Source organism: Ammodytes marinus (genome assembly GCF_949987685.1).
Source record: "Ammodytes marinus genome assembly, chromosome: 19".
NCBI lineage: Eukaryota > Metazoa > Chordata > Actinopteri > Uranoscopiformes > Ammodytidae > Ammodytes > Ammodytes marinus.
The window spans coordinates 7,497,750-7,513,024 of NC_137223.1; the positions used below are offsets into that span (position 1 = coordinate 7,497,750).

A 15,275-nucleotide genomic window follows, 5' to 3' on the forward strand; every position below is an offset into this window, starting at 1 on the left:
GAAAATGTGACTTGTTGCTCCATCTAGTGGCTGAACGATTCCTTCTTTGGAAAAATAGATGTAATTGTGCACTTGGTCCCTCACAAATGAGATCATGGAGTCCTGACCCATATAGCCCCCGTTCTTTGACACCTGGCGAGGTGATGGGGTCATGGAAATGTCTCATTCTAGCGCAGAGGAGGTCTGCACTAACAAGATAGTGTTATGACAGCTGGAAATAGATAAGCAATTTGACCTAGCCTATAGGCTACCTGAAAAATAACATCACTATTGTATTTTTGTTTTGTGTTTTTTTATCTTTTAAGTGTTGCAAAATCATACACTCAGTAAACTAAAGCAGGAAGAGTAGCTTTGGTTTTGAACATGGACCAGATGTTCAAAAGTTTAGATCTGAGCTTTTCTGGTCCCAATCAGTCTCACACCCTGTAGTCTTTTCCCCCTCCCTCCACCTGCTGCCAGATCTTCACTATTGTATGAAATCAGCGCTGTTCCCTGAAGAGGGAGACATTTGACCAATTCAATTTTATTATCTTATCCAAAAAACAAAAACGCTCGGCAGCACCCAGCAGGCACGTTCATAGATATGAGAAGTATAAAGTGGGCTGTAATGAAAAAAATGAAAAAGATGCATTTGAATAAAATATATAATAATGAGAGTTGGAATAGCCTTATAGTCTTTAAAAACAAAACATTAAAAAGCATATCATATCTACAAACCTTAATTGGCGTTTAAACTGTAAATCAGCCTGTTGTCCATATCTAAAAAGTATTTTTGCCGACATAAAGAAAACGCGAATTGGGGGTGAAAAGCAGCAGTCCCATCGGAAGAGATGGGAGGAGGGCTGGTGTGTCCCAGCCCTCTGCATCCAGCTGGTGCGTCGCTCCGCAGCAGTTAGTGCGCCACACTCACTATGGCTTTAGCCGCAAGCAGGACGCTCTTGGCGCTATTCGTGACGTTTTGCGCACCAGGATGCGGATGGACAGGTAATGGATTTGTTTACTTCTTCCATGAGCAGGTGCGCGGTTTGCACTAATGCGTTAATTCACTTTGATCATTGCTGGGCATGCAATGTTGCCTTCCAATGCGATTGATGGCAGCTGTTGCAAGTTCGACCATAATGTTGCTGCAACCTGTGTTTTTTTTTCTCGAAAATGTAAACTTTGCAATTTAAACTCTTGAGACTGTGATTTTGAAAGCAGCCAAAACACTATGCATGTCTATGTGCGCGCGTGCACGCCCATGTGTGTGAGCGCAAGCCATAAATGTTTGCAAAGCTCCATGCAGATGAACTTTTTTATGAAAACGAAACAGATGAATTGTAGCTTTTTATTATATACAGTATATATATTTTAGAAGACAACATAATATTTTGTTTAGAGTGCATAGATTAATCCGAAGAAGTTAGTTTAAGTGAGAAAATACAGCAAATGCAGACTTTGACAGTACTTACACCATTGTTACTTTATGGGGGGAAAATATGATGCTGACCTCTCAGAAGCAGCAGCAGCAGCAGTCATGGAACAAGTCCTTACCTCATATACAGTAGGCACAACCTGGAGGGACTGGGATCAACAGTTTGGAGATGAGGATAAATCAGGCTGCAGCAGGAGACAAAAGGAAATAATAGTGTGGAGCTGTCTTTTGAAGTGCTTCATGCCAAATGAATCTGCCGGATGGTTGCGAGAAATTACCTGCATCTAAATCTCAGTGGGGAAGAATTAAAGTGTGTGTGTGTGTGTGTGTGTGTGTGTGTGTGTGTGTGTGTGTGTGTGTGTGTGTGTGTGTGTGTGTGTGTGTGTGTGTGTGTGTGTGTGTGTGTGTGTGTGTGTGTGTGTGTGTGTGTATGTAGGGGCTGACGTTTCCTTTCCGTCACACTTTATCTGGACAAATTTACCTTGCAGCATGTTTTGATCGGCATATCAAATCAATCCTCGGCTATTTAGACAGGGCTGGTTGAAATACTTATTATAGTAAAATGATGAGAGACTGTGCAAACCCCAGCACAAATGTTTTTTGGAAGTTGGCTTAGTACTGTTCGTAAAAATCAAATTATCTGGGAAAGAAGACCACATCCACTAGACGGCAAAACAATGTCCAAAATATCAAAAGCCTGGGGAGTTTTGGCTGAGCGTAAAGGCCACATTACAGCCAGACTTTCTTCTCCCCTCTTATTTTTTTTTATATGCCTTCTCAACTGTAAGCACTTAGTGCATGAGGTCATGGCTTTCTCCGAATATAGGCAGCTGCTATTTGTTTTGGTCTTTTCCTCTGAGTCGATTTCTTTTCCATCCTTACGGACGTTTTGGAGCAGTGATGCACTTTTTTTTTTCTTCTCTCTGCGCCCTGCTTCAAATTACTTCACGTGTATACATTCACACCTGGCAGCTACTTAACACAGCCACAGTTCACCGCTGCGGGCCACCGAGCAGCACTGGAGCCATTTGGAGTAAAAATGGACTCCACTCGGGCGTCCTGACAGTAGTTGTTAAGGGAGATGAGAGTTGTTGCTCATTATAACCCCCACTCCACTGGCATGTCATCAGCTTGTCAAGTCTAAAAGTTCGTCACACCAGTGGATGAAATTGGGACCCACAGGGAACATCTGGATGACCAAATCGTGAGCAGTGCAAACAGAACAGAAACAATAGCGTATGTGGATGATAAACAATGTCAGCCTCTTCAGGTCCATCAACTCCTGGAAAGTGTAGAGTGTAATTGGGACAGTGTGAGTGTGAGGCGAAACAGGGAATCATGTCCTTGCAGGCCAGTGGAATTTAATATCCCTGCTCCACTTAACTTTGCTGGAATCCTACAGGGAGCACCCCATGACAGACCTCACAGAAAAACCTTCAGGATCAGGAATTTCATAACTTGAATTTTTTATTTTTTTTTGCTTTTGGGAAAATACGCTGCATGAAAAGCTAATATTGCTAATACTTTCCACAACACTCTATTGGTATGTTTGATCACCTGACACACTGAAGCTTGACCCAGAACCCCCCCCCCCCCCCCCCCCACACACACACACACACACACACACCTGCGACTTGGCTGCCTGTCAAAGCTGCCAGCGTTAGCATGTCTCTCCCGTCATGATGTCACCCTCTCTAGGTGCAGCTCCAGTTGTTTAAACAAGTACCACCTGGACCATGAACACACCTGTCACAGCACAGCAGATGTCAGCGTACTGAAACGTGTTACAGGAAGATAAAGTGCAAACTAAACAGTGTAAGATGTCAGCCTTCATCAGCGAGGGGGATATTTGAATCATCCTGGAGGTCTATTGGTTCCAGAAGTGAGCCTGTATGACCGCTGACACTACCATGTAAAAATGTTTTTTCTTAGGCTGTAATTGTGCAGGCCAGCTTGTGTTTGTAGTTGTCATATGTTATAGAGGTCATATGTGTATGAATGTCAGAGGGCAACAGCCACATATGGTCATGGTGTCAGTCTGAGGCGCCGGCTTTATCACCAAGTTGATTTAGAGTTGACTTCAGGTCAGAGGTGAGAAGAGGTTTAGACTGACAGAGGTTAGGCGGCCCAGATTTGACACCAACCCCCCTGACTTAGATAGAAGCTATATTTTGACACCTTAACAGCATGGGCTAGTCACTCGAAATGAAGGATCTAAGATTTGATCACAAATCACAATAAAAAACACAATACGTTGTGTGAATTAACATAGTGCCTGCAGTCCTATATTGTTTTTGTGATTTGTTTTGAATTACCATAAGGTGGAGCGGCATCTTTCCAGTCATTCCTAAATGCTAAACCTTTCACCATGGCCAAGGAAGAGTTTGATTACTTTTTTGATAATTATCAGGATGATATTGTGATATCGCAATTATACTGGCCAGGATAATTGTAATGTGAAATGTTCACATCACGTGCATTCATGGCTGTTCGATAAGTATGAAGCAACAGCCATGTGCTTATTGGTGTAGCTACATAGCATATAAACTGGAAACACGGGTCAAATAGCATGTCAGCTTTGTCCAAAGGTAGAAAAATCCATAAACAAACGAAATATACAGTATGCTTGTTCCTTTATGCTAAGCTAAGCTAACCAGCTGTTTACTGTAGCTTTATGACGTGCAGTAAAGCCTATCGATCTTCTCATCTAGGTCTTGGCAAGAAAGCGATCATGCATCTTTCCCAAAATGTCATACTATTACCTTAAAGGGTAGGTTAACGGCAGATTAAAAAAGACATATTTGACACCACTAATGGTATATAGACATGCAAACAGCTTTGTTTTTATATGCACAGATCTTTGGTTTATCAAATGCTTTGCTTCTACCTCAACACAATGACTGTGAAGAACAGTTTAAAACACAGAAAAACGCCTCAGCATTATCTATTTCCAGAATCAGCGTCTTGGTTACTTGTGATAGCGTGCTGTCAGTAGTTTTCTTTGGACTGTTTTCTTTGGTAGACTAGACAGTATATTTTAAATGAAAACTGTTGAGAGTGGTCTGTGAATTGTCCAGATTATCGTTGTTTTTGGAAAAGAGACTTTGCCGTTGAATGTTTTCAATGCTTTGAGCCCCGCAAATTAGATTTGGTTTGATTCACCTCAGGAATCTCAGGGACAGATATAATACAAATAAAAGTAAACTAGGGAAATAAAAAACCAAAACTATCCACATGACCGATAATCAATTATTTATTCATTTTGTAATTTGGGTGAACCAGCCTTTCGAATCAAGGTCATGGGTGGGTGAAATGTGATTCAAATCTCAAATCTATGAAAAATGCAGTAATACTCAATGTAACCAATCACAATGGAGTTTAAGTTTAAGTTTGTTTGTTGTTTGTCTCATGGTATTCTCATAGGAACAAACATCACCCAGGCCCAGCAAAGAAACACTGCACAGGCTTCATTCATGTCTGTCGAATGCTTTCACGCTTCAATGATTTGATTTTTGTTTTTTTCGTGCCACAATTGGAAAGTGGAAACTTCTACGTCACTTGCCTCCAGCGTCATTTGTTTCTTGACAGAAAAGACACCTCAGTTAGCATGTGTTTGTCTTTGTTGTTGCCATGACAGCAAACTTATTTAATTATTTATTATCTTGTTTCTAAGAACTTGCAGAATAGGCAGCCTTAGCATCATCACCTCATCTCTGATATTGTTGGATTGGTTGATTGATTGAGTAGGTGGGAGATGACTGTTATTAGGGGCTGGAATACAAACTCATAAGGGTTGAGTTGGGGGTCAACATCTGTGATTTTGTGGCCAGGTGAGAAGGAGCACTTGTTAAAAAAAAGTGGAGCACATCGCGGGTGCATGAGTGCAGGTATTTTCGGGAGCAGTTTTTACGGGAGTCCTTTGACCCCAGGGCTTACATGCATATTATGCTTCTTCTTATACTAAACACATGCACGTACACGTGTCTGTCTGCCTGCCTGCCTGCCTGTCTGTCTGTCTGTATGTGAATCTCTATCCATCTAACACTCCCTCTCACTCTCACTCTCTCTTTAACATGCGCACACATACTATCAAAAAGAGACAGTGACATAATGACCCTCAGGCCCTGACGCTCATTCTTCTCATACTAAATACTTTCCACTGCCTAACCCAATCAGACTGTCTGCCCCGTCTTTCCATTTCACATGCACCAACACAGCAGAGCAAACGTTCTGCTATTGCTCCGGTTTCCCGTGGCAACAACCTTAAAAGCAAGCCTCCCCTCTGTCACATTAGGATGCTACAACTACAACCAATCAGTTGTTTCCCAAACTGTTTATTCCTGGGTGACAGTTGTGTGTCTGTTGTGGTCGAAAGAGTCTTGATTTAATCAGAGATATCTGGTTCACCCTTGGATCATAACATTTCCAGGGGATGATGTCTGGACAGACGAGCAGACCCCTTCCTACGTAATAGGCTACATGGTCTTATTGGAAACAGGGTGGACGTGATTGAAGTGTGTCCAGACTTGTGTCAGAGGAGTCTGCCACTGACGGCTGATAAAATGGACTCCACCGTAATGTGGAAATAATGTGATTTATTTTTTTTCAGTTTCGGGAAAACACTCACTCTCTCCTTCAATGTGGTGCGAGGTGCGATACTATCTTTAAACAGCAACGAGACATTTTTACAGCACAAAGAAAAAGTCAGAGATAAGCAGAGATGACGTTGTTTTCCTGTGAAGAGTCCATCTGCGTAACTGCAGTACACGAGGCCCGAGTGGCAATTATATCTTCAATGTGAAAAGTGAGAGTGCAGTTCCAGCTGGGCGCACATCTGCAGACAACAACAATTCAAACTGTTGAAGAAGTGACTTCTTTGTGACGCTGCTAAACTGAAACTGCTGCTGTAAACCTTTGGGGAGCATAGACAGTCATATAAGGAGCAGCTGTCTAAGATGAACCGACAATACTGACAATTATGTGTGACAGCGATGAATGACCAGCATGCTGATAAACCCTGCACTACATTCATTCAAGAACTACTATATCCTCTCAATTCAGCTAATAAATGGAATACTATAGAGATATAGAGATTTAAAGGTGTTTTTTTTTAAGAATGGGGTATGACGTGCAACAAAGGCATCCGTTTAGAATCATACCAGCGAAGTTGTGGTCCTATGGCTTACGTGGGTAGCTACTGGGCCATCAAGGTGGTCCAATCATGTAGACTTTAAAGGGTCTAGGTTGTAAACAAGTATTACTTATTTTCTTTCCAACCATTATTTACAGGCATCTTTGGGTCAGCTAAGGTTTCAGCATCAACACAATCTCTCAGGCAATAGTATTACGCTATTGTGATTATCTAAAGCAGTTGTTTATTTTATTCCCATGTATGCAGTCTGTAGCTTTAAACATATTCCTTCTCTTACACAAGCTCAAATTCATAATCTTATGTTTTAAAGTCCCTGCTTTACTTTATTTTTCTGGCCCTTTGTGAACTGTCAACACTACATTGCATCAGTCTAGCATACAAACCAAAGGAAGAGCAAAGAGGCAGTTGTTATCCAAAACAGAGAGTGGTGGTTTCTATTTTCTTTGTTTTGTTCAGAGTAAATCTAGCCAAGAGGGAGAATGAAATGTGCTTATTGGCCTTTAGCATCCAAGCAAATCCTCTTTCATTTATTTACCCAACAAAATTTGTATTTTTCGGGGGGCCACTTTACACGTAAGTCCACGCTTCATTTGACTCGGGGATACTTTAACCGCCGAGTACAATAAAACAAGAGGAAATTGTTCTGGCTTCTACGAAAAAGGGGACAAAGCAGACCATTAAAATAAACGCTACACAGACCCCAAATAATCCTGACGTCATTTGTTTTTTTGCAGCCGAGAAGCCCCTGCGGCCACACAATGGGAAACAGGCATCCGTGGACAGGGGCCTGAGGGAGCGCTGGGAGCCTTCTATCCATCTGGACGGGAGACCTGTGGACCGCTTTGTCGTCAGCTCCAGCAAACCCACCAGGTCTCACCGCTTCACCAAAGTGGGGAAGGACAACCGCTCGCATCTGCTGGAGGATGTAGGTAAGGCAGAAAAGTGAGAAAAAGTTACTATGAAAAAAGGTAGAGAGCCAGACGAGGACGGGAGATATCAAGATCAGATCGGGGTTTTGAGTCTCTGATGGTTTGAGATTGAGTGATGTGAACAAATGAAGTGCGAGCTAATAAGTGTGGTTCTAAAGGGATGGGGAGGGAGTGTCTGTAGCACTTCTAGACATCAAAATAAAGTCATTCAGAGGAAAATAAATGGAGTGCAAGAAGAATAGGTTTTGGCTTTACGCTCTGGAGAGAGTTTTTTGAGATCCCAGAGATCTGCTTTTTCCAAGAACCAAGAGTGAGGAGGGGATGAGCGAAGCTGTATGAAAAGCAGACACACAAAAGGAGGTTGGGTGTACACGTTTGAGTGCATGTATGATAGTTTCTTTTTATTAATGTTCATCATTGGACGTGCTGTCAAAGGAGTTTGCCAGAAAGAACGAAAGATTGAGGGGGTGATGGTGGTGGTGCGCATGACCGGTTGTCATTATCCCAGCTCAGCAGACAGCGGTTATTTTAGGCTTTAGAAGAAGACATTATTTTTAGACCCTAACAGCCTCTCTGGTAATTCCTAATCCCACCTTGTAAAACATAAGACAGGCCTTTAAATTTCTATACCCATACAAATTTCAGTGTTGACACTGTCTAGCCTGCTTTTGTCATTATTCCATTTTCCTCTGTCCTTGGCTCCGTATAGACATACTTCATCAGCGGCTGCAGCCAACCCTTCTTTTCCACAACCAGACCCAGCCCAGTTCTTATAACCCAATCTCCTGTGTTGTGGGCAATTGTTGTGTGCACAACATGCGTATGTTTGGTGGTGATTGTGGTGAAGGATAGGGTGGTGCCAAATGCTAAAGTCATACATTGTCTCTTATGGTGTGTGTGTGTTCGAACATCCCTCTGAAGATGCTCTTGTGTTGCAAGTGTGTGTGCGTACGTTGTGGTTGCCTTGTGGTCTCGCCAGCTCCACTGCAGTTTGCCATAACACTCTGGCAACAGAGCCGCATAGCAGTGTTGCCCTTTTCCAGACATTCCCTTGCAGATTGTGCTCTGATCCTTCTGCAGCATCAGTCGTCGTGAATAACACCTTGCCGTTTGCCTCCACATCGATAATGTGTCTGGCGAGCAGCTGTTGAGATGGAAAAATGACTTATAAGGCGCAACAGGAAGCGAGAGAGTCAGGACAAAAGAGAGAAAACATCCCTACTTTTCTCACTTTTAAGGGGAAAGCGCAAATCATACAAAGTTAAAAGTTGACCTGATTCAAGCTAACATTTCCACTTGAACACGAACACGTCGTCACCAGGTAGAAATCGTCTTCATTTAACCAGATATTCTGTCTCCCTTTTTTCTGTTTTAGACCCTGAATGGGTTAACCTGGATGGCTTTGCAGTGCTGGGCGGCGCTCCTGTCAGCAACTCGTCAACAGGTAAATGTGATCTTCAGACATCTTTATCAACAACACATGGGAAGGGTGTTTCTCCGTTATGAGCCACAAATATACCACAATCAGGATAAATCCATTAAAGGCAGTTGGCTGAAACGATCTGCTGTCATCATGAATATAAAAGCAACCACCGCATCTAATGTGAGAAATATTCACAATGCTTTGACTTGGCGCGACAGTGTCCTTTTTCTTCATTCCCTCACTTGTTCTGTCCCTATGGATTAAACGGGGGAAAACATTTACTTGACTCTGACTCATAGATTCCCATCTTTTTAGCTAGGCATTACTGTTTTGCGTGTGATCCAAATTTAAAATCTATTTCAGAGTTTTGTTTCCTTTAATGACGCTTACCACACTTAAAATAACATATTCGGCATTTACGGCTTTCAACAGGCTGTAAAATTGTTATGTTTGTCAGGAGCGGAGTAGTGGGAATTGGACCCAAGCGCAGACAGACGATGCAGCAGGTTAGCTTTATTAAGGGATTTATTGTAAAGATACTGGAAGGTAGTGGTAGACAGGCAGGTGCAGGTAAGCATGCAGGAAGGTAAACAGGAAAATAACAACCATGAAGAAGTTGAGAATCTGAAATTGAAAAAAGGAATGAGCATGGTATGCAGTATGTTGGGGCTGTTGATGGAAGTGAGAACAGTTTTGTAGGCATATTCATGGGGACGGCTCGAGCATGGGGGTCTATATAGGGAATAAACTTCAGTTAAGCTCTTTAGAGGAAATAAGATGGCTTCTCATATGCTCTTAATTGTAGTCACTCGAGCCAAGGAAAGCTTACCTAAGCCTCAGATTTGACTTGGAATACCTTACATTACCATTGTCTGTTTATTTCTACGCAGCGCCATGAGGCATGTGGACGTTAAACCCACACTGGTCTATCACAGGAATAACAAAAATAGAGCCACATGTACTCACAATGTCCATAGACTATTGCTTCATAGATAGATTTTAGGCTCTCCAAACAATTTGAATTAGCATTTCTTGGCAGTGTGGTAGGGAACTTTGGGAAAACCATTAAAATTCCATTCTGAAAGGATCACAACGCGCAATTGAACCCAAGACCTTCTTGCAGTAAGGCGTCATTGCTAACCACTGAACCACCGTCTTTCAGTTGTTTTGTTTTAGGAAGAGCTGGTCTAGAGACACAGCAAATCATATTTGTAAAGTTTAACCATAGTGAATGGAGCCATAGAAGCAATATGTCCCTGGAAAAATAATGCAAAACATAAGCATAGTGTAAGTGAAAGAGCAAATCAAGATATAGCATGTTTTGAAGATTTTATAGCACATTTGCTCCACACTGTAAAATAGGCCTATGTCGTCTTATATTAGCATATGTTTGCATTGTCAGTTAGCTAACTTTTTCTTTGTCTGTGAGGCTAAAATGATTTTTTCTGACAAATAAAGATCTGCCCTGAGAATTATATTTGTTTAAACTAAACTGAGACTGGGCAATTTAGGCCTACTCCACCGTGAGACCCACACGTAACAACTTTGGAAACTTAAGATTTGCTTTTGGCGGTGCTGAAAGGTCAAAGACGATGGATAAGAGTCCCAATTTCGTTAGGTAGTTTTTAAATAAGACGTGTGCGCACATCATTGACATGCTTGCACCCTTAAGGCAGGAAAGCACTGAGGTGGGTCTCTGCTGTAGAAGTGTATGTCTGTCTGGACACCAGGCTTGTAGCACCTTGGACCATCAAGCGTCCAGGAAAAGAAAGAAAGTGTCTAGCATTGAGAGCACTTTGGAGTCAATGGTTTAGTGGTCCGTGGTGTGGTGTCCCGGGCCAAACTATGCACTGTGACAGTTTTTCCAGAAAGAGAAAAGTGGATGAAAACAAGGGAAATGAGAAGTCAGCTGATTAAAACCAAATGTTAATGGTAACCAAAAGCTTTAAGGTGAGACTATCAACCAGGTAGGACTTTAGTGAATATGAGACAGAAGATTGACCCCTATCAGTGATATTCTTGAAATTTTTATCTCAGTAGCAATCAAAAATGGCTAGACTATACCCAAAAACAAAGAATAAAACATTAGATCATTTACATTATTTACCATCGATATGTAATTATTGGGCATTAATTCAGCCATAACATTGTAACTTTTACAGATAATAAAGTTAACACAAAAGTCACAAGTGTCTGCCATTTTATTTTCACAGAATTAAAAAAGTATTGGAAGTCAATGACAGTCTGGAAGATAAGAAATACATTTTAATTGAACAAGCAAGCATCAATGCAATTTTTAGTATACTTCATACGGTGTGTATGTGTACAAACAAGTAAACAACTAGAGCAACTGTCACAGTAAATATTTGCAGTACATGAGAGCAACATTACTGTTGTGATGCTGTTAAGTTCAATTTTGATGCTCATATAATTTATTCATTTTAAAGCAAAATAGTTATTTTTCTATTTTGATGGTAAATTTGATGATTGATTGTAAAATACATTTTCTACTAATTACACATTAATAGAGGTGAAATAGTACGGATGGCTTGCTTTCACGTTGGCAGACAAAAGGAACATGCAGAAGAGATTATCCACTAGAAAAAAGGGTTGGAAAACAGAGAGCCGTTGCGTTACTAAACAGCCAATTCTCTTGATCCAAATGGGAGAATTCCACTCAGCTTTGCTGCCAGAAACAGAGGGGAGGGTAGAGACGGGGAGACTTAAAGAGAAGAATTGAGATCTACAAGTCTCCCAAGCCTTGCTGACACAAGCCCTCTCTTCCTTCCTGGGATTCTTTGGTCTGCTCATATATTCTCTCCTTCACATCCTTTTTGCCACATGTACAGTGTGATAGTGGAGAAACTCCAACTCTCTCCGTTTGAGCTCTTTCTAAAGAAATTATTTTGGGTTTGGTGTCCTCACTTGGGAGACTGTCCTCAGTTGGTCCACCCTACCTGTTTGTTGAAAGGAAAAATCCTAAATAATAGAATGTTGTGTCCTCTCAACCACTTAAAACGTCGTCAGTTACATTTTTACATCACCTGACTTGTCAGTGCTCCCAGCTGTGCATGAAGCTATCCTGACTGGACCTGGGCAGATCCTTTTCATCTGATAGTGATTATGAGAAACAGATAAAGGAGGGATAGAGGGAGGTGAGGAAAGAAATAACACCAAAGAGTGGGAGGAACAGAGGAGTTTGATGTTGTATTGCCAACGCTATCGCTCAGCACTGCAGCCAGATGAAGGGAATTGTTTGGCTTTCTGAGTCAGTGTCCAAGTTGTTGTCCAATATGGAGTCATCACCAATATGGTGAGATTAAAGCAAGAAGCAGGACACCAGAAATTGGAGCAGATGCGGTGCATTTCCATGGTTTGTCCCCACTGGGCATGTTTACTGTCGCTGTTGGATACAAGTTACATGAAATGATGTGTTTATCACTGAGCAGATGTGTCTTGAGTGGAGCACCATTTTCAATGATTTTCTAAGGCAGTTCGTTTCAACAAGAACCCGAAAGCAAAATCCAGCACAGTGCGTAGATTATGAATTAACTATGGAGTCATTAAGGTTAAAATACTTCCAGCGCACACTCACTTTTCCCCCTCCATTATCATCCCATCAACAGGTCCAGCCAGGCCTCCCCAAACTCCTGCCCGAAATCATCTTTCTGTACAGAGGGCCACCAGGGCTGACAGAACAGGTCGCCCATTAGCCGTGTCCACTAGGACACAAAGGAGGGCCCCTCAGTCCTCCTCAGGTCCAAGGCAGCCAGAGAGAGCTTTGGCAGGTGCCCCTCCGCTGGAAAGGAGACGCCAACACCATACCAAGCCTCAGTCCGATCAGAGAAACCGAAACACACACAAACTAAGTAAGAGGACCCACATTTTACTCTCTATAGATGTCCCCTTTAAGTTCTAGTAACATATGACGCTGAAAAGTCTGTCTTTATCCAGATCATATGTCTTGATTTTACTTTTACTTTGTGAATAAAAATGTGCCAGATGTATACATTTACTTTGTACTATCTTTAGTGTCCATAGTGTAAACCCTGGCCGTGCCTGGTATCCCTTTCTATTCATAGCATCTGAGTCCGTTCATGTGGTATCACTGCAGGCACAGAAAGCCCAGGGCCAGAGCGCAACCGCCAACAGAGCAGTCGCAACTAAAACAACCACACCAGGTACCCACAGGTTTATAGAAGATCACTGAATACCTCTGCATATTGTCTGAATTTCTTTGCATTATTGTAACCCGTGTCACATTCTATTTGTCACGTTTGCGAGACGATGGCCTATAACCAAATTCAATGATCTTATGGGGTGACTTGAAAAATGGTTTGGAGCAAGACATTTTTGACTCTACATCTTAGTGTGTGTTTATGTGTGTTGTGCAGAGCCACCGGAGTACGTGGCCCGGGACATCAGTGTCAGGGTCATGTCCCCTCAGTCAGTCCTCATCTCCTGGGTTGATCCCGCTGTCGAGATGGGGAAGGTCGAACCCGGGGATTCCAGGTGAGAACTGTTAAAGTGTGTGTTTCAGTTATTGAGAAAGAAAGTGGTCTAAAGTCAAAGAGTAAGAAAGATCTCTAACCATTTTCCACTGGAATTAAAAACATCCCTTCTTTTTCTTAACCCAGATCCTACACAGTCAAGTACAGGGAAAAGGGGGAGTCAGCACGATGGGAGTACAAGGACAGCACCCAGAGGAGAATGATGGTCGAAAGCCTGTCTGCTGACGGCATGTATGAGTTCTCCGTCAGAATCTCTCAGGGAGAAAATCATGGGAAGTGGAGTGTCTCCGTCTTTCAGAGGACCCCTGAGTCAGGTATGCAGAGCCACTGTCTGCTGAGAATATCATATGGATAACTGCATGAATACAGTGCAGCTGAGGAGAAGTGATGAATGGTAATTTCTTTTTCAGGGGGAATAGCTATTGAGAGCCAAAGCCCTGTATTTTACCTAGAATATTGAAAGAGATTTTTTTTCATGCAGAAAATAATTCATTGCTCTTTTCAACCTATTTCCTCATACCTCACTTCATCACATTCACCGCTTATAACCCCCGTTTGATATTTGATTCGAGCATTGGCCACAGCTAGGTCACGATTCCAGTTTTTATACCATGTCATAGCAGCTCCTGAACTGCGGTTCATTGGAATGTTAGTATTTACTGCCTGGCTCACTGCTCAGATTTCCTTCAGCGCTTCCACACATGATCTTCAGGGAAGGTTACTGACAATGTATGGCAGCAGCACTTTCCTCAGTTGGAGCTTCCTGGCAAAAATGTCTTCTGGGTTTTTACATGCCCTAAGCTGCAATTTCCTCATCCTATTCCCTATGCTGCTTCTGGTTTCTGTCTTCACTTCTTTCTTTCCATTCACTTATGCTTTCCGCACTTTTTTAGCACCATCTGGGCCACCAGAGAACTTTGAGGTCAAGCCACTCCGAGGGAAAGGCACTGCGGTCATAGCAACATGGGATCCACCTGAAGAACCCAACGGCAGGATAAGAGGTCAGGCCTGGAGGATTAAAGTCAAACTAGCAGAACTTAGATACATTCCTTTTTGCTATGAAATCAGTACATTTTTTTTAACCTTTATTTATACAGGTAAATCCCATTGAGACCGAAGACTCTTTTACAAGGGAGACCTGTTTTCCTTTCCCACGTTACCATTCACACACAGATTCATACACCGATAGCAGGCTAACTATCGACATTCACACGAGGCAAGTTGGGTGAAGTGTCTTGCCCAAGGACACAACAACCATGGCACATGGTGGCAGGGCGGGGATAGAACCTCCAACCCTTTGATCATCAGCCGACCAGCTCTACCAACTGAGCCACAGTCACCCCAAATACATACACATACAATATATCTGTGGTGTTTGACTTGTGGTCTTACAAATAACCTCTAAAGAAAATCAATGCTAGTGTTTCCACTTTTCCAGTGGAATACAGACATAAAATGATGGGTCCTTGCATATGTTATAAATGCAAACTATATAAACTCCATACATTCAACTATACATTCAATTCAATTTGCGATGTGTGCTTGTTCAAAAAGGGCAAAAAAAAATATGCATGCAAGGCTATTAGTTATTAGATTTTCTCACACGGCCTCTCTTTACAGCTGCTGTTTATGCTCTACCTCCACACAGAGTACATCCTGTCTTATGCTCCTTCGATGAGACCTTTTGGAATGAAAAGTGTGACGTATCGTGGCAGCACCTCCACAGCCAACATAGATGGACTCACACCGGGAGAGCGGTACATCTTCAAGATTAAAGCCACCAACAGGAGGGGACAGGGACCGCAGAGCAAGGTCTTAAGTGTTGCTATGCCAGGATGTAAGTTCA

General features: G+C 42.3%; 1 protein-coding gene across 1 annotated transcript in view; it reads left to right on the forward strand.

Annotated features, from left to right (window-relative positions):
• Window positions 1-828: 828 nt before the first annotated feature.
• fndc1 (fibronectin type III domain containing 1) overlaps window positions 829-15,275 on the forward strand; it is a 36,044-nt gene continuing 21,597 nt past the window's right edge. Inside the window, exons 1-9 of the mRNA XM_080047913.1 lie at window positions 829-984; window positions 7,301-7,495; window positions 8,871-8,939; window positions 12,545-12,787; window positions 13,001-13,099; window positions 13,313-13,430; window positions 13,556-13,743; window positions 14,323-14,430; window positions 15,078-15,266. Coding sequence (XP_079904039.1) covers window positions 912-984; window positions 7,301-7,495; window positions 8,871-8,939; window positions 12,545-12,787; window positions 13,001-13,099; window positions 13,313-13,430; window positions 13,556-13,743; window positions 14,323-14,430; window positions 15,078-15,266 — 1,282 coding nt within the window. The 5' untranslated portion in view covers window positions 829-911. The remainder of the gene's footprint in view (window positions 985-7,300; window positions 7,496-8,870; window positions 8,940-12,544; window positions 12,788-13,000; window positions 13,100-13,312; window positions 13,431-13,555; window positions 13,744-14,322; window positions 14,431-15,077; window positions 15,267-15,275) is intronic.